This window comes from Hydra viridissima, unplaced genomic scaffold (assembly GCF_058129835.1).
Source record: "Hydra viridissima isolate aposymbiotic clone 2 unplaced genomic scaffold, HvirCarnegie_v1 scaffold_1, whole genome shotgun sequence".
Classification (NCBI taxonomy): Eukaryota; Metazoa; Cnidaria; class Hydrozoa; order Anthoathecata; family Hydridae; genus Hydra; species Hydra viridissima.
Genome location: NW_028324300.1, coordinates 33,922,583 through 33,950,531, shown reverse-complemented (window position 1 = coordinate 33,950,531; position 27,949 = coordinate 33,922,583). Strand labels below are relative to the sequence as shown.

General features: G+C 25.7%; 1 protein-coding gene across 6 annotated transcripts; it reads right to left on the bottom strand.

Annotated features, from left to right (window-relative positions):
• Positions 1–507: 507 nt before the first annotated feature.
• LOC145191903 (voltage-dependent calcium channel type A subunit alpha-1-like) lies at positions 508–26,310 on the bottom strand. 6 transcript variants are annotated; one of them, XM_090087906.1, is made up of 39 exons: positions 25,642–26,310; positions 25,401–25,540; positions 23,501–23,601; positions 23,117–23,287; positions 22,788–22,969; positions 22,530–22,639; positions 22,188–22,336; positions 22,033–22,057; positions 21,415–21,587; positions 18,476–18,588; positions 17,517–17,626; positions 14,339–14,470; positions 13,839–13,911; positions 13,266–13,389; positions 13,021–13,153; positions 12,787–12,814; positions 12,608–12,650; positions 12,352–12,466; positions 11,569–11,698; positions 11,317–11,376; positions 10,772–10,878; positions 10,519–10,624; positions 10,152–10,259; positions 9,951–10,003; positions 9,712–9,757; positions 9,326–9,426; positions 9,014–9,209; positions 8,507–8,671; positions 7,892–7,999; positions 7,725–7,805; positions 7,038–7,160; positions 6,832–6,897; positions 6,607–6,719; positions 5,925–6,084; positions 4,461–4,588; positions 3,920–4,016; positions 3,177–3,282; positions 2,973–3,077; positions 508–682 (listed from the first exon to the last, which is right to left on the bottom strand). In XM_090087906.1, exons 1-39 carry the CDS (start codon positions 25,876–25,878, stop codon positions 585–587), a joined length of 4,416 nt encoding a protein of 1,471 aa, XP_089944032.1. In that variant the 5' UTR covers positions 25,879–26,310; the 3' UTR covers positions 508–584. The 6 variants fall into 6 exon arrangements, 5 of the variants coding, with proteins under 5 accessions (XP_089944032.1, XP_089944036.1, XP_089944045.1 ...); XM_090087910.1 differs by having other exon boundaries at positions 17,589–17,626; XR_016452624.1 differs by lacking the exon at positions 10,519–10,624 and having other exon boundaries at positions 9,946–10,003.
• Between the last annotated feature and the right edge of the window lie 1,639 nt (positions 26,311–27,949).

Sequence of the window (27,949 nt, the reverse complement as noted above, 5' to 3'; positions counted from 1 at the left end):
GTTTTTTTTTTTGCTAATCTTTAAAAAAAAATTTTCCCGTTGATTTTTTGAACTTTTTTTTTACTTTTCGATAAACTCTTATAAAATTGGTTTGATAGAATTTCTGGAATGGACTTTCAGTTTTACTAGAATGGAACATCATTAAATCAAGTAAGCTTCTAAACTAAAACAATAAATATGTATTATAAAAATAAAAATACAAAAATCATACAAAACAATAATAAATATAGTATGCTCCAACTTAAATATCGATTGTTTCATTCAAATCAAAATCCTTTATCAATGACAATCCTGTTTCTGCATCCACTTAATGAAATATGGTTCGGTATCCACATACCTGTTTCTGCATCCACTTAATGAGATTTAGGTTCGGTATCCACATACTAAGGAAGAGAACTTCCTAAAAGCTCAACGTAATTTTAAAGCTCAACGTAATTTTAAAGCTCAACGTAATTTTAAAGCTCAACGTAATTTTAAAGCTCAACGTAATTTTAAAGCTCAACGTAATTTTCTATACCATGATTTTTTTTTCTCTTCAATTATTTAGAAATAAATTCTAACAACACAACATTTTTTTTTGTTCTTCATTTTTGTTCTTTCTGATTCTTCAAGACAACATTTTTATAATTGTGAATAATTATTTTCGCCGTATATATCTTCGCAATGGTCATTTGCTTTGCATCTAGAAAAATCAATGAGAAAAACTCGAAAATTATTAAACAACATAAAGTTTTAATGAAATATATAAAGTCAAGATAAAAGAAACTTCACCTTGGTATGAAAAAGGGGTATAATTCACTTTTAAAGTTCTTAGTTCTTTCAGTGATTTCTTATGCATACATACATACATACATACATCCCAGCTAGCCTATACAGACGGGTCCCGTACGGTATTGAACCGGAGATCTGGTATGGTTTTTATCCGGGTTATGGCACCGGGAGTCAGACGGGAACCGTACGGTTTTCCCGGTTGTTAACGCCACATATCGGCTGTATTAGAATTTACCTCATGCGTGAAGTTTGAAATTGCCATTTTGTTGTGTGAAAGTTTTTGCGATATTTTGTTAATATTATATTTCTTTTACGCTTTAAAGTTGTTTCTTGTTCAAATAGTGGTAGATATTTTTTTGCATATATTTTTCAAATATTTCGTTAAAGTTATCCGTTTTTAAATTACGATTATTGGATAAGAACAATTTTTTTACTGTTTGATTATAGTAAAATCTTTTTTAGGATAATTTTTTTTACTAACAGTATTTTAGGTATTACAGTTTCATTAGGTTTTCTTTATGTTTGCAATAACTATTTATAGATAATTCTATGTTGATTTTTGCAAATTGATTGAAACATTAAGTTGAAAACACTGGTTTTGAGTTATCTGAGATACTGTAATTACGCACGAAAGCAATTACAAAGAGTGGACATTTCACAGTTTCCTTAAAATCCTATAAACAAACTTTGGGCGGTATTTTTATGGACATATTTGAATTGATTTGTAAAGTGTAAATTGAAGGCGAATTTTTTGTGGATGGGAGTTTTTTATTAGAAGAGAAAATGTAGAGTTGAAACGCTGCGTTCGCCGCGAGAAAGCAACACATACGTTGTTAATAATTTTTATCGCATATAATTTATAAAATCTGTTTTCATTTCATTTATAATTAAAATATTTTTGTAATTGGGGAATATTTATAACCTAATAAGATTTTATTACCCATGTACTTTTTTTATATTATTTGTTATTATATTATTATCTATTTGTTGTTTGTTAATTAATTTTGTTAAATAACAGAAAAACATTTTGTAAAATTACGAAGATATAAATAACTTTACTATGAGTTCACACAGAACAAAACGTAGAAAAATTGCTGTTGAAATAGCAAAACATGGCCTATTTAATGACATCTAAGCAAGCGCGACAGTGTAACTTGATTGGCCAACGAAGCAAAATTAAATTTTGAACGCTGCAACACTTTCAGATTTTGTTTAGTAAGTATTCACTTCAAATTTGTATGCCCACATTTAACAGCAACATATTAATCTTGAGTTATTTATTTAGATTACAAAATTTAGCCCAGAAAAGTAATACTTGCTAATTGGTATAATAATAATAATAATTTAACATGTACACTGCGGCATCAACATAATTGTTTTATGTGTATTTAGGTGCTGCTAAACAAAACTTTGCCACTAAGGACACAACCAAGGAGATGCTTGAGAAGTAACTTTCTACGTGGTTTGGAAAATCATCATCATCATCATCATCATCATCATCATCATCATCATCATCATCATCATCATCATCATCATCATCATCATCATCATCATCATCATCATCATCATCATCATCATCATCATCATCATCATCATCATCATCATCATCATCATCATCATCATAATGATAATAATAACAATTATTACTCTTATCATTATTATTATCATCATCATCATCATTATTATTATTATTATTATTATTATTATTATTATTATCATTATTATTATTATTATTATTATTATTATTATTATTATTATTATTATTATTATTATTATTATTATTATTATTATTACTATTGTTATTATTATTATTATCATTATACCTATAATACCTGGGATAATTGTGGGATCCATGTGAAATACCAACTGGGTTCCGTATGGGTTCTGTTTGCTTTCCCGGCTGAATACCATTCGGGTCCCGGCTGGGTCCCGTTGTGTTTTCTGGCGGGAATCCCGGACGGGTCCCGTCTGGATCCCGCGGACAAAAAACGGCGGGATCCGTCTGGATTACCCGTACGGGCCCCGTCCTGCGGCCCGGCTGGGACCCACCCGGGTACCTTATGGGCTGGCTAGCTGGGATACATACATACATACATACATACATACATACATACATACATACATACATACATACATACATACATACATACATACATACATACATACATACATAAATAGTTAACTAAAAAAAAAGGACAAACTTTGTGGGGTACGTGGTATCACCAAGTCTAAAGTACGCTTAGTTATATTTGGCCATATCGTTAGCAGCATTTTGCGAAGAGCTTCATCATTGCTTTTAAGGTTGGCTTCAGATAAATATACAAAAATTAACTTTCAAATAATTATTTTATTATTATGTTAAAAAAAATTATTCAGGTCAATTTAAAAGCTTTAAAGCTAATTACCATTTTCGGTATAAATATTTAGCCCAGTTCGTACTAGAGCAAAGAAAAAGCCTGTAAAATCCACAGAACCGTCGTCGTACAGAATCATGTTCATTCTCACTAAACGCTGAAACAGAAATAAAACAAAGATAAAAAAAACTCCTAAAAATGATTTGTTAATTCATAAGTTAAAAAAAATATATTAAGTTAAAATCCAAGTTATCTATCTTAAGGCAAAAATATGTAGATTTTTGCTTGATAAAAAGGAACCTTAAAACTGAAAATTTCACAAAAAGATGATTATGCCCTAGTGCCAAGATATTAATAAATGCTATATATTATCTACAAAAATTATCGGTTGAATTAAGGTCTGGACTCTGGAAAATAAAAATCAAAGTTATGGAAAAGAACCTTTCCAGGATTACTCCAAATCGTAGTGAAAAATATTTGTCGTTGTTTGACATCTAAGAAAACCAAAAGCTTAAAGCAAAAAGCTTCTCTATTGCTTTGAACTAATATTACTCATTACTATCTCTATTTACTTATTGTCTCATTCGTTAACATTTCTAAGACAATCTCATTGTACCTTTTCGTATCGGTTTCGGTCAGAATGTGCATAATTTGGCAAAGATTAGGCAGAATTCAAAAAGTCAAAAAAAGATGTTTAATGAAAAAATAGCAATAATAACAATTTACAATTAAAAAATTAGCTCAGGTTCATTTTTGGATATTAGTATAAATAACATGATGTTTCTAAAATCTACCTCATAAGCCAGCACTTTTGGACAACGGTGTCCAAGTCCTACAGGTGGCGACATTTCTTTAAGTAGGTAGCATAATTCCGTATGCTTTATGCGACCACTAACAAAAAAGTTAAAGAATTTTTTTAACATATAAGCTTCAAATTTCAATGAATGAAATTTAAATTTTCAATAAATCCAATACAATAATAACAACATGTTAATGAATAATATTTTAATATACTATTTTTTATTAATGCATTCCATGCTTTAAGAATGGGAGGATTAATTTAATTGTTATGTAAGTTTAAATTTTGGATATATTCAATAATTTAAATCAGGTTATTTTAAATATGTATTTTCAATAAAAAGTATATTTAAAAAAACATTTCTTCAAATAATAAAAAATTAAAATCACACAAGTTATAATTAAGTTTGGTGGAATCTAAAATAAGCAAATACATGATAAGTAACCATTTAATATCATAAATAAATACATCATAAATAATCATAAATAATACATGACAAGTAACAATTTTTAAATCTTAAAAAAGATTCAACTAACGTTGCTCTTGGGTCAAAATCAGACCAAACCATCACAACTTCATCTAAATGTTGTGGACCAAGTTTGCTTGTATCATCTGTTAAATATGAAAAGTTGTCCATAATAACAGCCAAAAACAGATTGAGCATCTATATTGACAAAAGAGAAAATAAAAAATTTCTATAAAAAACTAGAAACCTCAAAATATAAAGTATACTAGTATTAGAAAGATTAAAAACTTCCATTAAATGAAATAAAATACTAGTAGACTATTTGAAATGTAATTAAAATATTTAGTGGAAATTTCAGTTAGGCATACAAATCATTGTTGGTGTTATGGGTATCAGGATGGTCCTTATTTTTCAACTTTCAAAAAGGGCAAAGTTTTACATATCATCAGCTCTACATGAGCTTAATGGGGTCAATCTTTTACATATAGTCAACAATTCCAAAATGCATAAAAAAAAATACAGACTTACTGCTAAATCAAAATTTATATTTAGATGTTAAAGGCCAGTGAGTTTTATAGGACCAAATGATTACCCAAATAGTTACCCTGGTTACTTTGTTAATTTTGGTGCTTTATATTAAGGTGATAGCCATCTTTGTTTATCTGCTATACTGACTAAAATGGATGTATTTGCCACTTTAATTTGCTGAATTCTGAGAAGTTTTAGAAAATATCACATATCAGTGTCAACACTCAGAAAAACTTATCTAAAAGCTATTTACTATGTAATTATTTTAACATTTTGATTTCTATGATGGAATGATTTTTCAATAATGTTAGTTAAATTCAAACAATAAAACTAAATTCTCAACAATACAACCATAATGTTTTCTTTAAATCTAAATATTGTTCAACCAAATTTTCTCTGCAGTGTTTTTATATGAAAAGGAATAGCTTAGGAGGGTGAGACATAAAACAATCAAATTTTTTTTTTTATTGCAGGCCAGAAAGATAGAAACCCTTTTGTTTAAAGGTTTCTGTTTTCAGGAATTTTGTCTTGGGAATTAGTATTACATGATTTTGAATTGCCAGATATCCAGTATTATCAGAACAAAGTATCTTGCAAATTCTATATTCATCTTCAATAGGATTTGAAAACATTCCATAAAAATGTTGGATTTGAAAATATACTTCAAAACATTTTAGCATAAAACAATTTCATTTTTTGCATGACAATCATAATATTTTGGGTAATTTAAAGCTGGATGCCACCTGTTTCAATAGAGAAGTTCAGTTCCATTAGTCAGAAACTGATAGCCTTACATTTTCTGATTCATTTTTAGTGAATTTATTATATATAGGTTGCAAAAAAACTTTTTTCTCCTATCTAGTTACATTTTTATGATGTGTTGAAAAGTGTTACATATACCACACACATTAGATATACACTACACACATTAGATATATGCTACACACATTACATATATACTACACATTTTACATATATTACTTAAATTAAAACAAATAAAACTCACCAAATAAGAACACAGCAAAATAAATGTGATGAAATATAAATATGCAGCATCATTCCCACATGTTATCATATCAGCTTTAACAGCTTTCAAGGATTTGTCACATTTTGCTTTAGAAGTGCAAGCAAGCATAATATTTGGCCAATTCTCACCTGAAGTAGCTCTGGTAATTATTTAAAAATCTTAGTTCCATGAAAAATGTAAAAAAAAACATAAGAAAAGCAGTTTAAAACAATGTTAAATTTTACACAATTGAAACAGAAATTAATTTCATTCTGAAAAATCCAAAAATAAACAATAAGTAAAAAAAAACTTTTTTTGTAAAAAAAAAAAAAATTTTTTTTGCTCAGCAAAAAACTTTACAAACTTAGGTTTTAAATTTATGTTTTTCATTCCATAAAAATAGGTTTGCTATGAAGGTTAATATTTTAAAAGAAGAGATTCCTCTAGCTTTATTGATATTTCAATTCATCAGCAAACTATAATCAGATAAATTGCAGCAGTTTACCTGAAATATTTGCTGATAAATTGAAATTGAAATTTTTACGCCTTTAATTTTTTTTCATTTGTAATATTTTTAAGTCTTATCTTTTTAACATGTTTTTAAAACGTTTTTTAAAAATGTTTAAAATGTTTTTTATCCTTTTCAAATAAACTGATACAAAATTTTATATATAAAACCTACCTATATAAAACTTGAATAGAACTGAAGAATGTTTGAAAATTATTACGATTATTAATGTAAGACCAACGTATATCATCATCATCATCATGAGTTGTAGATATCAAGGAAAATAACTAAGACAAACATTTTTGAAAACAGAATTGAGAAATAAAAACTAAAAAAAAAAAAGAATCAAATAACAAATAGAAACAAAAACAAGAATTTTGTGGAAATAAAATGAAATACCTGCATTCCAACAATAGCATAAATGTAAAAACATATGAAAATTAACACTCCGATGTATGGCAGAGCCTGATTAGAAAAAAGTTGTATATTTATTTAAAATACTATAAGTATATTGACAGGCATAAAGCATAATTATTGACATTTGAATTAAACTGGAGTTTTCTTTTAGGTGTATTTAAAATCTTTAAGATGAATATACAACCAACCTGAAAAGACTTTAGGAATGTCCATATTAATATTCTAAGTGAGCGGAACTTTTGCATTAGTTTAATGAAACGCAAAGCACGAAAGAGAGAAAAAATACTTGTATCAAATGGTGGTTTTAGGTCCTTAAAAAAAAATTGTCACCAGATATTTCATTCTAATAAAATACAATAATTATGTATAAATTGAATAAATGTCTATTTTCAAAAAAGTTAAGTTTGCAAATGTAAAAATGCTTTATAAATTATTTGCTTTTTTAAACTACATCTTCCTTAAAGTTTTCAGCCCATTTTAAGTACTATTCATTTTAAGTATCTCCATGCATTTAAGAATTGCTTTTTAAAAAAGGTAAAGCTTGAAAGACTTGGTCAGACTTATTTCACTCTTTTAGGAGTACTATTTAAATTTTGTAATTTTTAAGGTTTCATCATTTTACTTTGATCAAATTAAGAGTTTTTAAATCAATATCATGATCTTTATCAGAGAAGTATCTTTGTCAAATTGTAGTTATACAGTAGTATATATATATATATATATATATATATATATATATATATATATATATATATATATATATATATATATATATATATATATATATACACAATGCTTATAACAAAGATAATTAAAGACACATGTAACATTTTATAAACAAAACACTTTTAAACAAACAAATTATATTAGCTTACAAATATTTGAACTGCAAAGGTAATCAATCCCACAAAAACAATAAATAGATCAAAGAGATTCCACATATCCTTGAAATAATTCTAAGCAAAATATTTAATGATTTAAAAGACAAAAAAAATTTCATGGCATTAGAAAAACAATTAAAAATTAACAAAAAGAGCCTTACACATCTAAGGGCAAATACTTTAATTAAAGCTTCTAAACAGAACATAAAGACCAATCCATTATTTATCTGATTCATAAGGTATTCATAAGATTTTGGTTGATCATAAAACTAAAGAGAGTAAAATTATCTTAAGAAACTTTTGGTTGTGAAAAGTAAACTTTTCATAAAATAAAGTAAAATTTTTGTGAACAAAATATCTTGAGTTTATCTTGAAATATCTTTATATTATATCTTTAGAAATATCTTGAAAAATTATAAACTAAAAAAAAAAAAATAGAAAAACAGCATGCAAAAGAATACAAGTTTTAACAATTTTGCTTGATAACTTGTATCTCATAACAACATTGAGAAACTGGATTTCAGGTGATCACTCGCTCACTCGGATCACCTGAAACGAACTTGTATGGTCTTGGAGTAAATTCAATATAAAGCCAAAAATATAAAATAAAAAACCATTTAGGAATAAATTTCTAATTAAAATTGCAACAATCTTGCAACAAGGATGCAAAAGATGCAAAGACTCCAAAAAAAAGGTGGAAGCTACTAACTTGTTCATAACTGTCCTATTTTTTAGCTCACTGAATAAATGTAATAAATATAAAATATTTTACAAACCTCTAGCAACATTGCAGCTGAATTTAAAGTAACCAAAACTATAATAAAAAATTCCCAGCAGCGTGATTCAATTAACTCCCAAATTTTGTATTTTAAACTTGTAATATCTTCAGGCATAAAACGAGGTTGTGGCTTTGACATCATTGCAAAATCTAAACTATTTCTCTAAATGAATGATAAATAATATTTATCAGCAGTTTTTAAACTTTGATGAACATTTTAATATCTTACATTATTATTGTATTTGTAACTAGAGTTATTTTTTATTTTAGTTAATATTACTAGTATTATTTTTAATATTATTACTAAAGTATGGTAAATATTATTATTACTACTACTTTTATTTATTCATTATTATTGTAATTTTTTATTATTTTTGTATAGTTTTTATACCAAACTATATTGCAATCATCTCTTAAAGTCAAAAGATATTACAACCTTAATAACACATTTATTATTTTCATTATTCAAAGTTTATCAAAACACAAGTGGAATAACAAACCATACTGAATTTCTATCTAGTTCTCCTTCAATCTTGGCAGATTTTTCTTGAAATGTAAATATAATCATTCCAATAAATAAACTTAAAAAGAAGAACGATATTGTGATTAGAAAGGCAATAAAATACAATGATAACCAAATTTTATTGTTTAGCAAGGGACCTTGATCAATGTCTTGGCTGTCAATTCCACTATGCATCAAGCTAAAATGTTTTATATAAACTTTAGTAACACTGTTTAAAGATAAATTAATTTATACTTTATCTTTTAATTAAATTGAAACTTAAATATTGCCAATAAAATAACACAAAAATCTTACTTTGGCCACCTCTCTCCACTTGATGATGAAAATAAAGCTATTAATCCTTCTCCAATATTGTTGAAATTAAAATCATTAGTTTTCCATTCTCTCTTTATTTCCTAAATAAGATTTTAATGTTATTATTACTTTAATAACTTTTCTTATAAATATTTTACACAAAATTTTACACTATTTTCAAAGCCATTAATAAATTCAGAACATAAAACAAACTATTTTATCTAACATAAATGATTTTGTATGGAATACAATAATGTATTAACTTTTTTTGAATTTTCTCTTTTAATTATAAAACCCTCAAAACATCTAAACAATTAAATCAAAATTTACTTAAAGGATCAATGAGTGACAGATAAAGTGAGACTTAAATGAGTCAAAATACTTACTATAGGTAGATTGTAGTTGTCATCAGCAAAAGTGATAAATGAACCTCTGCAAATTAAAAAATTCAAAGTTATTGAATGGATCTAAGCAAACTTAAAATATTAAAGCCAATGAAAATTTATATTTATAAAAATTAATATGAATTATATTATTGCAACTGTTATAATTATTATAAATATTAACTAATATATTGTTGTAACTATTGAAACAAGCAAAATGATAAAGTATAAAAACACCTCACTTGCACTCCTCTTGATAAGTCTTTGTTTCATCATTACAAGAATCAAATTTTCCCTGAGAAAAAACAAACCAATCATCTCTTACAATTATTTTCAAAAAAATTAACATAAAACAAAATTTTAACAAAATTTCAGCCTAAAAAATACTAATACACATAAAATATTTTAAAAAACCAAAAAAAAAAAAAAAAAAAGGCACGAACCGCAAATAATTGCACACCCATTATTGCAAAGATGAAGAAAAATTGCCAAGCTGCTGCAATTATACCAGCAACATTTTTTACTGATGAACCAATGCATTGAATAACTAACTAAAAATATTTTTAAAATTTAATTACTACTTTACTTAAAAATAATAAATAATCTGATTTTTGTTTTTGTGTGAAAAGTTTAACTAAGAGATTTTCTTAAAGAGTATAAAAATGTTTTTTTTGCTGAGACCATTTAATACATCAGGAGCTGATTTAATTTTTAATTTTTCAATTTGCATTTTTTATTCTTATCAGTATTTATCTATTTCTTAAAGTTAAGTTTTTTTTACTACTTATTTTGTATTTTGTGTTTCCTTACCTTCAATTTTGGGATGCTGTTGACAGATTTTAGACATCGAAAAGCTCGAAGTAATCGAAGAATCTTCAAAACTGATTTTACATTTTTAGGTGTTGTTTTACTAGTGCTAAAATGTGTAAAACAGGTCTCTTCTTTTTAATATTTATAATATTTTTTAATATTAATATTTTATTTTAATTATAATATTATTCAACTATTTCAATTAAATTTAATTATCAATGCTGAATTTGTAGCTCATAGCAAAAATTTATACCTTAAAATTATTGAAATAATACTGTTCAATACTATAACAAGATCAAAGCAGTTCCAGATGTCACGGCAGTAAGCACCAGGATGTAAACAAAATCCATAGTTAATAATCTGAAGTAAAAAAAAAAAAAATCATGGCTAATCCTCCTGATCTCTGTTCAATAAAAACTATATTTTAAGGACCAGAAAAATGTATAAATATTTTTAGATAAGAGAAATTAATTAGATAACACACAAAAAGTCAAAATAAAAATTTCCTATTATAAAACTAATTGTGTTACTTTTTGTATATAATTTTTATTAAAAAAAAAACATCTTAAAATTTTATTAATAAATCATAGGTAATATTTTTTAAAAAAGGTAAATATTGAAATAATGAATTTTCTAAAAGTAAAAATTTTCAAAACAATTTAAACAATACTTTTTAAACTTTGAAAAGGAATTTCGTTTCTAATACAAAAAATCCAATCAAAACATTTTATAAAGTGTAGCCTGTAAAAAATTATAGGTTACACTATATAATATTTTAATAAACAACACTCACTCTACCTTCAACATAATTTCCAATGTAAAATAAGTTGTAAATACATTATCAAATTGCATCAAAACCTAAAAATTAAAACAATAAAAATAATATTATGTCAACTTTTGTATGCTTTGAATTTACTTCATATAATTTTATCATTATTATCTATTAGTAATATTCAATAAATACTCCTTATTTAGATATTATACTTAATATATAAAAAATAAAGCAATCAAAAAACTTAAAATATTTTGAAATGAATTGCATGTTGTTACTTTGTTAACTTGTGCATCAGGGTCAGTTGGATCTTCTATTGCAAGCAAACCGCTACTTATTACAATAAGAGATAGTGTCAAATTGTTGAACAGATTAGATAAAATGATTTTGTAAGCTATCTTTCGAATCCTTTCATGAAAAAAAGAGCAACTAATTAAGAAATGCAGAATGAGACTAAACTATGAGCCAAACACTTATAAAATAAAGTAACATGAATTTAAAGGAAAATGTTATATATATATATATATATATATATATATATATATATATATATATATATATATATATATATATATATATATATATATATATATATTTATATATATATAATATAATTATTAAAACATCATATACGGTATCATACTATTGTTTCTTTTTCTTTTTTATGTAATATTTCGGCTCATATGGTGAGAGCCATTATCAAACTAATAAAACCGTTCTAAAAAACGGTTTTATTAGTTTGATAATGGCTCTCACCATATGAGCCGAAATATTACATAAAAAAGAAAAAGAAACAATAGTATGATACCGTATATGATGTTTTAATAATTGTAATACTTTTACACATACTATTAAAGATGTCACTTAAATCTTATATATATATATATATATATATATATATATATATATATATATATATATATATATATATATATATATAAAATATAATAATCAATGTAAAATATAATAATCAAAATATAACATTATATTAAATGGATGGGTACAAAGTTTTCAAAATATTTCCCTCAATTTAAAACTCAGTATATCTAAAATTATCTTACGGATTAGTTGGAAAACAAATAAATAAAGTGTTTAATTGAAGCATCTTTGCATCAGAAACAATTCCTTCGTCATGTTTCATTGCATCAAGAATATTTTGATTAGTTGCAGATTCATCTTAAAAGGAAAATGTAATTGACACAAAAAAGATAAATTCAGATATCCATAGAAACAGTCAAACAACCAAAAAACCAAAGTAGGCAATTTTGGTTTTAGAAAACATTACCAGAATTTTTTTAAATGCATGTTCATTCTAACCTTGATTTGATTGATTTCTTGTTTTGCTACTATGCTTAGAAGCCTAAACAGTTTATCACATAAATATTTATTAGTATAGAACAAAGTGAAAAGATTAAGAAAAAGAACACATAAAACAATTTGAAAAACAACACCAAAAACTATTTAAATGCTGGTATATTAACAAAGCATAAACCTACATAAGGATTTTGATTGGTTTTATTTGTTCTAAAAAAAATATATAGCATAATTATAAAAATTTATTACAAAAAATTAACTTAAAAAAGCAAAAACTTTATAAGTAAAATTTAACAATCCTAAACAAATAAAAAAAGGAATTTATGATAATAATAATTATGTAATCATGTGCAAAAAATCAAAAAATCAAAATATAATAGAAGTAAACAAAACTAAACAAGAAAAAAACAATTTACTCAGAATTTTTTGAAAGAACTTTGAGCATATGATGATAGCGCTTATTGTTTTCAGAAGTTATATCATTGTTTTCTTTTTCAGTTAATGAAATGTTGTCAAGAGCTATAGCCAAAAATATATTTAACAAAACATCTGAAAAATATATGGGTTAAGAAAAATGGAAATAAAATTTTCAAGTATGAATTATTGATTATAATAGCAAGTGCTAATGTCAGATGATAACAAAATTAATGTAAAAAGATACAATTTCCAATAACTGTAGTTACAATAAAATAAAAAGATGAAAAAAGTCCAATTGGGTTATTTGCTCCACCATTTGCTTTGATTGCCTCATACATAACAAAATTCCAACTTTCTCCAGACATTATCTAAAAAACAAAAGAAAAAAACAAAGACATTATCTGAAAAACAAAAGAAAAAAACAAAGACATTATCTGAAAAACAAAAGAAAAAAACAAAGACATTATCTGAAAAACAAAAGAAAAAAATAAAGACATTATCTAAAAAACAAACAAAAAAAAAAGTGTACACAATTCAAGGGCCTTTTAGCAAAAAAAAATGTAAAAGTTCCGAAATTCTGATTCAAAACTCCATAAAAATAACATAAGTTAACTTGAAATATTTCTTTAAAAGAACTAAAAATAGAACAAACCAAAATTTACAGAAAAAGTAAAAACCAAATATTCAACCAAAAATCAAATATTCAAAATTCACAATAAAAAGTACAGCTTGTTATAATTTAATAAACTCATACTATAATTTTTTACATAAAAAAAATTTCATTTTATAAACAGATATCTGTCTATGAAAAAGGTACCTGAAAAACAGCAAGCATAGCATTAAAGAAATCATCAAAATTTGTTCTTGGTTTAGGGATGTTTTTGGTCAATCTAATTTTTATTAATATAAAAACTTTATTAGCAATAAAATAATTGTTGTTGCTTAAAAATAAATGCTTTTTATTTAATTTCATAAATAAAGGTTATTTTTATTTTCACTTCATTTTACTTCATCATAAAAGTAGTTTAAGTGCTCTAGGTTGTGTAAAAAATAAAAGAAATCTGTAAAACTTTAAAAGAAAAGAATTAAGAACAATAATTACTTTTAGCGAGGATTTCGCTATATATATATATATATATATATATATATATATATATATATATATATATATATATATATATATATATATATATATATATATATATATGCATATATAACAGTGATTATTACCTGTAAAGCTAAAGACTTCATTTTTGTTATTTGGAAAAAAGAATTAAATATTATGAAGAGAATTTTTTTTAAACATTTTTTACTTACACTCCTCCAAAGAGAGTCATTCCAAGTAACGCAATAACAACAACAACAATCAACAAGAGTAAGATCAAACTCACAATTGATGATATGCTAGCAAATATTGATGCTTTTAAGTTCTTTAACGATCCCCATAATCTAAAATGGTTAATAGAAATATCTGGTAATCAGACTAGACTTAACTCAAAATAAGTACAAAAAATGCTTCATTTTTAGACAATTTTTTTTTTTAAGAAAATAAAAACCTTTTGTTGCTTTATCAGAAATATGAAGTTTAGTTGCTTTTAATTATACAAACAATACTTTTTAATATGATTTAAAAGTTTTTTTGAAGATTTTTGATTATGCTTATCTTTCTCTTTAAGATTAATACTAATTAATACCTAAGTTCATTATTTAGTAAACAGAAGAATTAATATTTTCATTCATTATCTCTTCAACAAGAAATAATATGCAATGCTATTGTTTTAATTCATGTTATTAAATTGACAATTACTAGAAAAACTAAAAAAATACTAGAAAAATACTAGAAAAATACTAGAAAAACTAGAAAAATAAAAAATAAAAATAGCTTAAGTTGCACATAAAAAATTAAACTGCTTTTGGATTATCTCAATTATGAAGTTTTTGGGTTCAACCATTAAAATTAAAAAAAGGTTCTTTTTTTAATTTTAATGGTTCACCCTAAATTCAAGAACTTTCACATTACCATCAATGCGACTTCTGTTTATTTCCCTTATAAATTCATTTAATTGCCAGTGAATTATTTGATTTAACAGTCAGCTTCTTTAACAACTTTAAAGGGTTACAACTAAATAATGAGACGAAAGTAAAATTCACAACAAGTTTTTTTAAGGCTTCATCATACTTTATTTTAAAACATTCATCTATTTTTGCCAACTTCTATTTGCCTTACAGTATCAAGTCTTGATTAATAAAAAAATAGTTGTACTAGGTTCATATCCAATTTATGAAAAAAATACTGATCCTTTGGTAGAGTTGCTTCACATTTTTTGCTCACCAATTATTCTTGTATACTTGCTGTTTACCCCAAAATAGTTCTGTAAATGCACCAGAATATTTCCCAAAAGAAAGCGTTTGGAGTTTAAAATACCCTAAATGCTTTCTATTGGGAAATATTCTGGTGCATTTGCAGAATTATCATTTTTACAAGCAAAATTTATGTTATTTACAATAAAGTAATTAATCACACTTTTAGTATAATAAGCTCTTGCTTGATCTGATCAAAATATGTAATTATTATCTGCATGATATTTTCTTATAGGTGACATCACTCTTTTTTGTATACATTCCTTTAAGTAGTTTACTAATTCATTGAAATTCCCTTATTCAAAAAATAAGGTTTGAAAAACCCTTTTCTGAGAAGAATAACCAAAGCATTACATGATCTTCAAATTTTTATTTTTTTTGTATTTTACATCTTCTGGTGATGAAGGATTAGGACACCTCAAAATTTGGTTCATTTTTTAGTTGTAACCCTTTAGTTTTTTTTTTATGTCTTTTATTGTTTCAATCTCAATTTTGATTCCTTCAATAATTTTTGATTTCTTCAGCAATTTGATTTCTTCAGCAATTTGATTTCTTCAGCAATTTGATTTCTTCAGTAATTTGATTTCTTCAGCAATTTGATTTCTTCAGCAATTTGATTTCTTCAGCAATTTGATTTCTTCAGTAATTTGATTCCTTCAATAATTTTTGATTTCTTCAGCAATTTGATTTCTTCAGCAATTTGATTTCTTCAGCAATTTGATTTCTTCAGCAATTTGATTTCTTCAGCAATTTGATTTCTTCAGCAATTTGATTTCTTCAGCAATTTGATTCCTTCAATAATTTTTGATTTCTTCAGCAATTTGATTTCTTCAGCAATTTGATTCCTTCAATAATTTTTGATTTCTTCAGCAATTTGATTTCTTCAGCAATTTGATTCCTTCAATAATTTTTGATTTCTTCAGCAATTTGATTTCTTCAGCAATTTGATTTCTTCAGCAATTTGATTTCTTCAGCAATTTTTGATTTCTTTAGCAATTTGATTTCTTCAGCAATTTGATTCCTTCAATAATTTTTGATTTCTTCAGCAATTTGATTTCTTCAGCAATTTGATTCCTTCAATAATTTTTGATTTCTTCAGCAATTTGATTTCTTCAGCAATTTGATTCCTTCAATAATTTTTGATTTCTTCAGCAATTTGATTTCTTCAGCAATTTGATTTCTTCAGCAATTTGATTTCTTCAGCAATTTGATTCCTTCAATAATTTTTGATTTCTTCAGCAATTTGATTTCTTCAGCAATTTTTGATTTCTTTAGCAATTTGATTTCTTCAGCAATTTGATTCCTTCAATAATTTTTGATTTCTTCAGCAATTTGATTTCTTCAGCAATTTGATTCCTTCAATAATTTTTGATTTCTTCAGCAATTTGATTTCTTCAGCAATTTGATTCCTTCAATAATTTTTGATTTCTTCAGCAATTTGATTCCTTCAATAATTTTTGATTTCTTCAGCAATTTGATTTCTTCAGCAATTTGATTCCTTCAATAATTTTTGATTTCTTCAGCAATTTGATTTCTTCAGCAATTTGATTCCTTCAATAATTTTTGATTTCTTCAGCAATTTGATTTCTTCAGCAATTTGATTTCTTCAGCAATTTGATTTCTTCAGCAATTTGATTTCTTCAGCAATTTGATTTCTTCAGCAATTTGATTCCTTCAATAATTTTTGATTTCTTCAGCAATTTGATTTCTTCAGCAATTTTTTGCTATTATATTAGTTTTTGATTTTGATCAATAGTTTTTCTTGATTTCTTTAGTAATTTTTCAAAATTCTAAAAAAATCTTTTTCTTATTAAAATCTTTTTTTCTTGTTATGAAGTTCTCTTACTACAGAGACTTTTTTTTTAGAATAACAAATGGGTTTCAGAGTTCATGCCACATCCACCATCAAACTTAAATTAAATCAACTTATCTAGTTTCCTTTTTCCTCATGATATGCATAAATAATATAATTATTAGTGCAATTAGTATTACAGAACATTTACAAAACTTTATTACAAATACTAAAATATAAACATAAGAATAATATTAATCACTAAGATTAAAAGGTCAGTAAATGGTAACATTTTGATCAATTTGACATTAGGATGATACTTTTAGATAAAAGAAATATTACTTTGTGTATTTAAAAACTCTAACAAGTTGCAGCTGATGCAAGACAATAACACTGAAACTGAAACCTGCATACTTTGATAAAACCCAATCAACCAACCACATATTGATGACCTAATTCAAATAGCATATTTATAAATAAAAAATTTACAGAATGTATTTTCAACAGCAACAATTTTATTCAATGAAAAAAATTATTAAATTTATGTATTTCATAAACTGAATGCTGGTTGAATGAAGTAAATCAACTAAATGAAACAAGTTAAAAGAGCTTTATCTTCATCATAAATTCACATAAAGTTTCACTTTGCTTCTTCATCTTTAGCTTTAAATAATCTAGACTACATGCTAGGTTCTTAGGACTTTATGCTTTTGATACATTAACTTTTATGTGAATTTACTGTTAAGCAGAAGTATTCCAACTTGTAACATTTTGGCTTCTACCTCCTCACTTAAAGGTTTAAAAGTGACCCATTAAAAGGATATTGAAGAGTCTTTATATGGAAAGTCAGGTTAGAGTTTAAAGTTAATAAATGAATGTTTTGATATGTGAAAATTTAAAACTCAGTAATATATGTTAAACAAAATAAAAAAGTGTAATAAAATTTTCATAAATAAAATATGAAATAAAAAGCTTATCTTAAAAAAACTACCAATTAGTTAGAATAACTAGCTCCATGAATAATCAAATAATCTATTTATAATGTCAAGAATAAGGAAGAATATCTTTTTTATTCAGTAAGTTATAAGTTATTTTTTAAAAAATGCAATAATATAAGATAATGAAAGTAACTATGATTACTAGCATTTGAGATTTTTAAAAAAGGTTTATGATCAAGATAAGTTGACAAAAATTTTGTTGCATTTGTATGTATGCAAAAATATAGATTTCCAACAGGAAAAAAAGGAATTATTTACTAAAATAGAAAAAAAAAACAACAACAAAAAAACAAAGTCACTTACAACAAATTCAAACTTGTCAGACAATTTAGAAAAATAAATATTAGGGCCAAGTGCATACAACCTTAAGCAGACTTCCATCAAGAAAAACACCATAAAAAATATATGTGCAACATCTAAAGAAATTAAAAAAGAATTTTTTAAATAAAACTAAATAATTAGCAAAGTGTGCTAAATTGACTGTCAAGTTTTATATCATTAAACACTGTTTTTTTTTCACTACTTAAGTAGATATCTAATAACTATTTGCAAAACAGAAAGTTTTAAAATCGCATCTACATTTTATTGCAACTTACAGATTTAAATTTATAATGGTTTTGTTTAAAATAAACCATGATAAAATTTTAATAAATTATAAAAACATTATTCAATTTAAGGCATAAAAATTTTTCCACGTGTTAGTTATGTATTAACCTGAAGTGTGCAGAGAAAATGCTAGTTCATATTCTTTAACACAAAATGAAAAAGGAAAATAATCCTAGTGGACAGAAAATGATGCTTTCAACTGGTGGAAACAGATTTATGGTTCAGCTCAGTATATCAGATAACTTCAAATCATAGAATCTGTATCCCTTACAAGTTTAAATCAACCTGAGTGATAATCAAACCATATTATTTTGCTCCAACCTGAGAGATAAAGAGCAAAGTAGTTTTGAAAGCAATATATTCAGAAGATTGAAAGAGCTAAAAGAAAGTCTGTAGACTGATATGTTCTACAAGTTTTGTTAAAAGAATCAGGTGGTTACTTAGTTGGGCAAGATATTATTACAGTGATATTATTTGTATGCATAATGAAAAATTGATTTTATTCAGTTGATAATTAGTAAAAGAGGAGTTGATCTCAATAAAACTTCAGTACAAGTGTCAATATATAATGGAGGAGGGTTTATGAAGATATGTGTTAGCATCTTTCATATCATTGAAAAAAGACATGTGCTCTCAAAAATCAGTATATGGATACCAGTGTTCAAAAGATAAATTTTTAGCAGTAGTGGCAAATATTCCAGAAAACTACAGCAATGTCAGAAGGATTATTGAGTTGAATCTTGATAGATTTTCTTTCTTTCTTTTAACTAACATGTCTGATTTCATTTGTAATACAAAAATATTTAATATAAATTTTATTTATCCAATAAATTTTTAATTTACTACTTCAGTTAATTGGTTAAGTGATTTAAAAAATTATTTTTAGCATTTGATATGGTTGGCCAACATTTTTTTTTAAATAGTTCCCAAAAATATGGATACATGTTTTGTGAAGGTGAAATGGAAGTAGATGCTGGAAATAATTGGATAAACATGTAACAACAGGTTTTATAATGTAACAACAGGTTTTATAATGTAACAACAGGTTTTATAATGTATTGTTTTATAATGTACAGGACTTAATATGAATTTACGTTATGTTATTACATTATATGGGAATATATTATACTATATTAATTGTAATCCTTTTTTAGTGCGTAATCTTACAACATGCAATCAACAGTATTTTATTTGTTTATATTTTTTAGGCATATTTATCTGGATGTTAAGATTGATCATAAAATCACCAGAACTTTTAATGAGATCATCTTTTAAAAACATCTTTTAATGAGAAGTCTAAATACATTAGGAGATTTTCTTTTTGAGGTTTGTCAAAAATTTGGAATTTGAGGTTTCAGAAACTCTAATTTAAGACATGGATATTAAGGTAGGCAATTTTCATTACTTGAAGACATTTTAACTGTAATCTGTACATTTAATGTGTTTTGTTTAAAAAGATAAATAATTGTGCTCAAAATCTGTTTGGAATAAATCTCCAAGCTTATTTTAAAGAAGCTAGAATTTTTGGAGCAAGACCATTTCAGTTAATTCAAACAGTACAGTGCTTAAAAGATTTTTGGGCAATTGTAGATTTTGCTTTGGATATAAGTTATAGGAAAATATTATTGAGGTTTTTAAAACATTTAAAAATTTGTTTTGCTGCACTGAAAGCCTTGCAGGAACCTTTGAGACTAAGTTGCCTTTAACTAGAAAAAACAACAATTACAATATACTATTTATAACCTTAGTTGGTAATCTTATCAGCTGGTAATCATATCTTATCTAGTTGGTAATCTTATAAATCAGCTGTTATTTATAACTATAACTAACATTATGACAGCATGCTAACCAAAGTAAAGTGCAATCAATCATTTACTGTAGGATAATGTAGGCTGCAGTAAAAAAAAAGGATATTTTTTAAGTATAATTTATATACCAATAAAAGTGTATTACTATAAATATATACTATAACAATATACTAATGGTAGATCTATTTTACAAATGATAGATATCTACTTAAGAAATAAAAAAAACTCAAAGTGTATTCTCAGCATAAAACCTGCTGACCAAATTGGTACACTGAATTAGGTTTTTACTTATTGCATAAAATAATAAAAAACTTGAGAAGAAATTGGTTTCTTGTTTAGTAGATTGCTTATACAAAAACTATATAAAAATATTGAAAGAGTTACATACAAACCATTGTTTGTAAAAAAGTTTTATGTACTGAACTATGTTATGGAATTAATTCTATATGACTATAAAGTCATATCATAAAAATAGTACCGTGATACAAATTTTTAAAGTTTAAATTTGGAGCCTTGTCATCCTAATTTGAGATTCTTCTCCCTCATTTTGATTTTGTAAATTTTTGTTATGAAAAGGAGAAATAAACCCTGGAAAATGTCTTAGTATACCTTTGGGATATCAGAGCCAGTTAACTATAATTGTCTATAGAACTAATTAATTTCATGAAACTATTTGCTATTTTACAAAACTATACTTTAATTTTTAAAGTTCGATTTTCTTAACAGCAATCTTCATATAACAAGTTGCTTACAACTTGTCATAAAGTAAATACATGTTAAAAAAAAACTGTTAAAAAAAATATTAAAATATAAAAATGAAAAATATACATGTCAAGTCAGTTATCAACTGTGGCTGTCTATAATGCTGAATAACAATAGTCATTGAATTGAGAAAAGTGAAAAAAATCACTAGCCAATAGAAAAATGAAGACAAAAGAACTTGTTTCAAAGTCAAACGAATACTGGAGTTTAGAGCCATGAACTTTGCCAAACATGACAGGCTGAAAGGAAAATATATTCTGTAAAGTAAAAAAGTTAGTTAACAATTTATGGTAAAAAATTTAACTCTAACCATATATTACTCTAAACAAAATATTACTCTAAACAAAAAAAACTCTTTTTTTTTTTTGTAATAATCTTTCAGTTTTAGCGTTGTAATAAATTAAGTTTTAATTGTAAACATAAAAGCTTTATCCTAACAAATACTATAGATAAAAATGTAAAAAAAGCAACAAACTTGACAAACAACTGAGGTTGTTAATTTAAAGTAATATTTCAGTTTTAAAACCATTTACATTTAGTTTTTCTTAAAAACTAATACAATATAGATAAAGAACTTGGTTGATAACTTTCACCAACATAAATTGATATAAAGTATACAAAATAATATTTAAAGGTTGTATAAAAACATATCAAAAAAAATTGTAGAAGAAAATATGAGCATACCCTCCTTCACTTTGTTCCATTTGTACTAAAAAAAAATTAATGCAAACAAAATGCTAAAAAATCTGAGTTAGTTTAGAAAATATAAATCTTATTACCAATTTTCTGATTAAAAAAAAATGTTTTTTTTTAAAAATAACTTAAAGGGTGTTGTATACATTTTTCTTGTGCTTCATATGCTGCAGCATGTTCAGCCTCATCAATCCAATTAACATATTTTTCTGATAATCTTTCTATTTCTAACTCCTTTCTATGTGTCAAAAATTTCTGACGATTTGAAATACGAGCTCTTTCTTTGCTAAAACCACTAGAAAATAAATACAATTACTACAACTGCTATTATTATAAAGAAGCAAAAAGATCCAGTTTTAAGCTGAATGTTTTGTAAAAATAGGATCACCAATCAATTTAAAAAAGACAAACAAAATGGTAGAATTGGAGAATTATGACAACTCTCAAACATGTAAATGCTAACAGCAATACTAAAACCTGCTACTCACCCACACAGCACTCCACATACTAAATTCATCATGAATTGAGATCCAATGATGTTTAATGTGTAGTAATATATCCAAAAGTATCTACCTGAGTAATCTTTTACTTCAAATGTCTATTTTAAAAATAGTTTTAAAAAATACTGATTTTTAAAATTTTTCTCAATAGCAGCTTTTATAAAACTAAAAACATAAATGAATATAAATTTAAAAAAGTATGATATGTAACTATAAATATAAAATTAAAAAAATCAAGAAATATACTTTGTACATGATATCAGTCCATCCCTCACATGTAATGCAAATAAACACTGTTATACAACTAGCTATAAAGTTATCAAAGCTAGTTGCACCACTGTTTGGTCCTAACCAGTACTCTTTGCAAGTTGTGTTAACAGGGCATTGTTGACCATTAGTTCCACATAAAAAATCTTTTTTCCAAATTTCTATAATGTAAATGTGCAAAATTATAAAAAAAAAATTTAGGTTAATTCACACAACTTAACAAATTAAAGACAAACTCTACAAAAAGAATATACTTAAAACTATTTACAAATTGTTAATAGTAGATGCAATATAGAAAGAAAAATTACCAGATTTTTGAGAACTGCTTGTATTAGTCAAAAAGCATGTAAAATGAAAACGCCCTTTTAAAAGTGACATTCCAACTATTGCATACATTGAGATAACAAAACATACAAGAATAAACACTTGAAACAGTAATGCAAGAGATTTCAATATTGTACCAACTAGCACTTGCAGACCTAAAATGAAATTTGCAAATGTAAAAATTTGTAAATATTATGTGAGTGTTTAAATTTACAAGTTTTAAATGTGTGATAATATGCATATTGTTACGAAAAGATTAACGTATGGTTATTAAAATCAAGACATGATTATTGCCATAGGTAGAAGTATCTATATAAATATAATGAATGTAATATTGAGAAATGACAGGTACATAAAAAATTGCTCACTTTGAATTTTGGTTACAAATTTTAACGGTCTGAATACCCTAGCCATCTTTACTATCCTTATCCATACCACAGTGTTATTCTTTACCACATATGGGAGAATACTTCATACATAAAATTTTGATAAACATTTACTAATAAAACAACTTAAACAAAACAGCTATACTAGTTATATTCAAAATAGAAAAAAAAAATTGAAATTTAATTGAGAGAATATTTTTATATAACCTAATATTAAAATCTTATTTTAATGTAACTCTAAATAAAATAATTTCTATTTTAAGTGATATAATCATTTCAGAAAAAAAAAAAAAAAAAAAAAAAAAAAAAATCGTTATAGTGTTTTCCGGGAAATATTAGGCAACACGTGATAGAAAATTTTATCACTATTTCCACACAGGAAGAGTAGAAGGGTGAACGGTGTTTTTTCATAACTTGCAAAAAAATTGTTACTACTATCGTCATTTCTTCTCAAATATTTTAGATTGAATTAGTAAATCTTTTACTTGGATGATTAAAAGCAAGCTACAGGAAACTAGGCGCCATTATTGAATTTGTAAAGAGAGGGAAAAAAAGACGGTAATTAAATAACAGTTTAGTAATAACTGATTTTCTCAGATGAAAACTCATTTTTTACCATTAAAGTAATCCTGCATCTCGTGCAGCACTTTAATTACGTTTATTCTGTCACTGATTTTCCTCCATGTTACCATTCTGAGTTCAAAGTTCATACACACATTTTTTAATACAAGTAAAGCCTTTTTTTTTGCTTAGAATGTGTTGAGTATTTTTTAAGTAAATCTTTTTTTTTTAAGTAAAAATTTGGTTCAAATATTGTCAGTAATTTTCTTACAACCTGTAAGTTTCTCAGCAACTTAGAAAACCCATTTCTTGTCACTTGAGACCGATAATATAAATTACGTAGATTCTTTGTATTAATGACTTTTAATTAGAAATCTTTATAAATATAGCTTTAGGGATTTTTTTTATTACAGTTTTTGAGGGATTTTATGGATTATGAGTTTATGAGATACCTAGTGCATATTTATTTAATAAATTACACAGGTCACCCTGTGTGATAAACAAATATGTATTAGGTAGGGTCAAAGAAAGCAGTTATAGATGGCATTTGTAAAAAGTACATTATTTATATTTTAAAAAAAATCATCTTTTTAAATCTTTTTCAAAAAGGGACTATTTTCGTTTTTGAACAAGGAAGTTTTTAGAAAAAATTTTATTTGCTCGTTTTGCTGTGTAAAACATTTCGATAAGTGTAGTTTTCCCACAACAAAAACATTAATAAAACGACAATAATCTTCTCTCTAAACAAAACCTGTCTTTACAAATTCTTTCGTTCATTTATACCAGACAGTTTTCCAAACATATCCCTCAACAACAACTTCTTAGCGTCATTGAACGTTCTAGCAACGCAATTACAACGTAATTACATTGAACGTTATGCAACGCAATTACTATTAGTAATAAATTTTTTTTTTTTTTTTTAAATTGATTTTAAAAAACTTTAAATGAATCACAGTCGTAAATACTAAAAAGAAAATATAAAATAAAGTAGTTATTCCTTCAGTATTTTACAGATCAAAATTTCACACTTCAGTACAAAATATTGTTTGCATTTAAGAGATAATCTATAATGGATTTTTCCATAATAATTTTGCCAGGTGTCAGAGGGTAATTAGATATGTTTAGCCCCAAGAATACGAGTTTATATTAAAGAAAAAAAGTCAAAAGCTTGACTTCGAACCTCATTTTTTTCTCTCTTTCTCTTAATACATATTTTCATTAATATTAAAATTGATTGGGTTTTAACCTGTCAAAACATCCAACTTCAAAATATGCACGGCTGTTCGATTTTTTAATAAAAGTTTAAAGAAGAAAAACTTACCCTGTAATAACAAAAATTAAATCAATGATATTCCACGGATTACGGAGGTAGGAATGTTTGTGAATGAATAGTCCTTGTGAAACCATCTTTAAAAATGCTTCAGTGCAAAATATTCCCAAAAGATAAATATCCAGTTTCTCCTAAACGTTTTGAACGTAATTAATAATTGAGTTTTACCCAAAAGAAGTCAAGGAACAACCTTTCATGTTAAAACTTTTTAATATATAACCATTAAACTTACTAGCTTAGAATTAATTGCGGCTTTATCTGAGTTTGGCTGCGGTGAACTGAGTGCCATTATGATACTGTTGACCAGGATTGATAACAAAATGAGTGCCTCAAACGACTTTGATTTTTGTATAGAGACGCATAAACGTCGAAATGGGTTTGTTGGTGACAGGAAGTACAAATGATTTGTTGGGTAAAGATCTTCATCTTTGGAATCATTTTGGACAATTGTGCTGTTTCTTCTATCCATTTTAGATGCGTGTGTACTGATAAAATGACAATTGCTGCTATGAAATTCTGCGAGAGTAACTTTTTTCGATTGTGATCCACAACTCGGATATTAAATAATTAGTAAAATTAAAAACTCGTTTGTAAAATGAGGATGTCATCGGTATCAGTCATCATTTCATCATCACTAACTAAACGGCAATTTAAAAATTAAAAAATAACTCGTATACTTGAAGAATTCTTTTTCGACAATAAACTCCGTAACACACTCGTGTTATTTGCGATTTGTTTCGAGATTGGTATGTTTCAAAAGTATTCTATCGAGTACAAATCACGTGAGCTGTTTAAAAAATAATGATACTTTGTTACAGTTATCTCTCAAATTCATGCAAAATATTGCTTTTCGTTTAATTTTACGAATAACTGCGACCTAAAGCGAGCACAAAATGTTAATATTTTCATTTGTTAATATTTCATATACACAATTGATTTTCACAAGCAATCAGTTGTTAATAATTCATATACACAATTGCTTTTCAGAAGCAATCAGTTGTTAATATTTTATATAGACAATTTTAGATTACAAAATGTTAACAACCGATCAGTTGTTATTATTTCATATACACAATTGTTTACTTTTTCTTACAAAAATCTACCTTTACTTTCTGTAACAGTGTTTTGTTTTTTTTTCATTTATTTATATTAAGTACGTGACTTCTATCTATTCAATGCCGATGAATGATTTAATGCCAAATGAATGCCAAAATGAAGATTTCATATTTCATATAAAAACTTAATTGCTAATTTTGTTGTACTTAAGGGTGGGGGATGGCGTTTTAGACCGAGAGGGTGAGGAGCTTTAAATCCTCTTCTTGAGTATAGCTAGGAAAAGTTTGGATAAATATACATAACTAAACCATAGCAACTCTAAAGAGTAATGTTACTGAGTTTTTCTTATTTGTTTTTCTGGAAAAGAGCATCCACTGTGTTAAGTTATTCCCATATTCTATCACCAGTGCAAAAATAAGATTCAAACTTATCGTTTATTGAATGAATTCATTTTGCCCCTATTAAGCTTTAAAATTTTAAAATTTGTATAAATTTATATTCACAAAAACTGTTTCCATAAACTAAAACATTTTTATGTAAATGTTGAGCACCTTGTTAGTCTAAGTAACTCGTTATCACAAAACAACAATTCGGTATCACAAAACAACAATTCGTTATCACAAAACAACAATTCGGTATTACAAAACAACAATTCGGTGTTACAAAACAACAATTCGGTATTACAAAACAGTTCGGTATTACAAAAACCGCAATTCGGTATCACAAAAACCGCAATTCGGTATTCACAAAACAGCAGTACTTGAAATGTAGTTTAAACCTTAAGTTACGGAAAATTGACAAGTTTTAAAACAAATGAGTTTCCCAATCTTAACCATTTTAAAGCTAAAGATTTAGCAGCATGAAAGTAATTTTTTTCTGTTCCATAAGTCTAGAACTTTACATACTTGAAGGGCTTAGCATAAAAAATCTTATCTATACATCGGGCAAGTAGATGATTGGTTAGCATGTTTTATCAAATTGCAGTACAACGTCAATAAGTTCATGAAAACATAGGAGAAATGATTCAGAACTGACGCGAGAAGCTAAAGCAAGATGTGAATCTATAAGCTGTGATTCAAGCTTTGTATTCTTATTTAAATTTATGTTAAAAATAAATCCAGAATGTTAAAACATAAATTAAAATACCATTTGCTGAGAACAAATATGATTTTTTAACTTTTGTGAGTTATTTTAGATACCAAATAATTAACTTTTTTTGTAAAATAGAAACGGAAAATTTTAATTGCACAAACCTTTTCTATGATTAAATTATTGATTCAACACTTCCACTACTATGACAGGTATACCCATCCTACCTATTAGGGATCAAATATGATATTAAAGAGAAAGTTGGAAATTAAATGCTTATATAAATAGCAAGTTCTGCTTCCTTATATTCAGTTTAAACAACAATACGAAGTTTAAACAATAATACTTGTGCTTAACATAACATAAATTCTATACTTCATAATGCATACTATTAC

Bases quoted from the DNA above. Each gene is read 5' to 3' on its own strand.
- LOC145191903 (XM_090087906.1), bottom strand. From the start codon at position 25,878: ATGGATAGAAGAAACAGCACAATTGTCCAAAATGATTCCAAAGATGAA. The intron at 23,288-23,500 runs GTGAGCAATTTT...ATTTCATTTTAG, and splicing joins ATTTGTAACCAAAATTCAAA to GTCTGCAAGTGCTAGTTGGT. The intron at 9,210-9,325 runs GTAAGATTTTTG...AAAACATTTTAG, and splicing joins AGTGGAGAGAGGTGGCCAAA to CTTGATGCATAGTGGAATTG.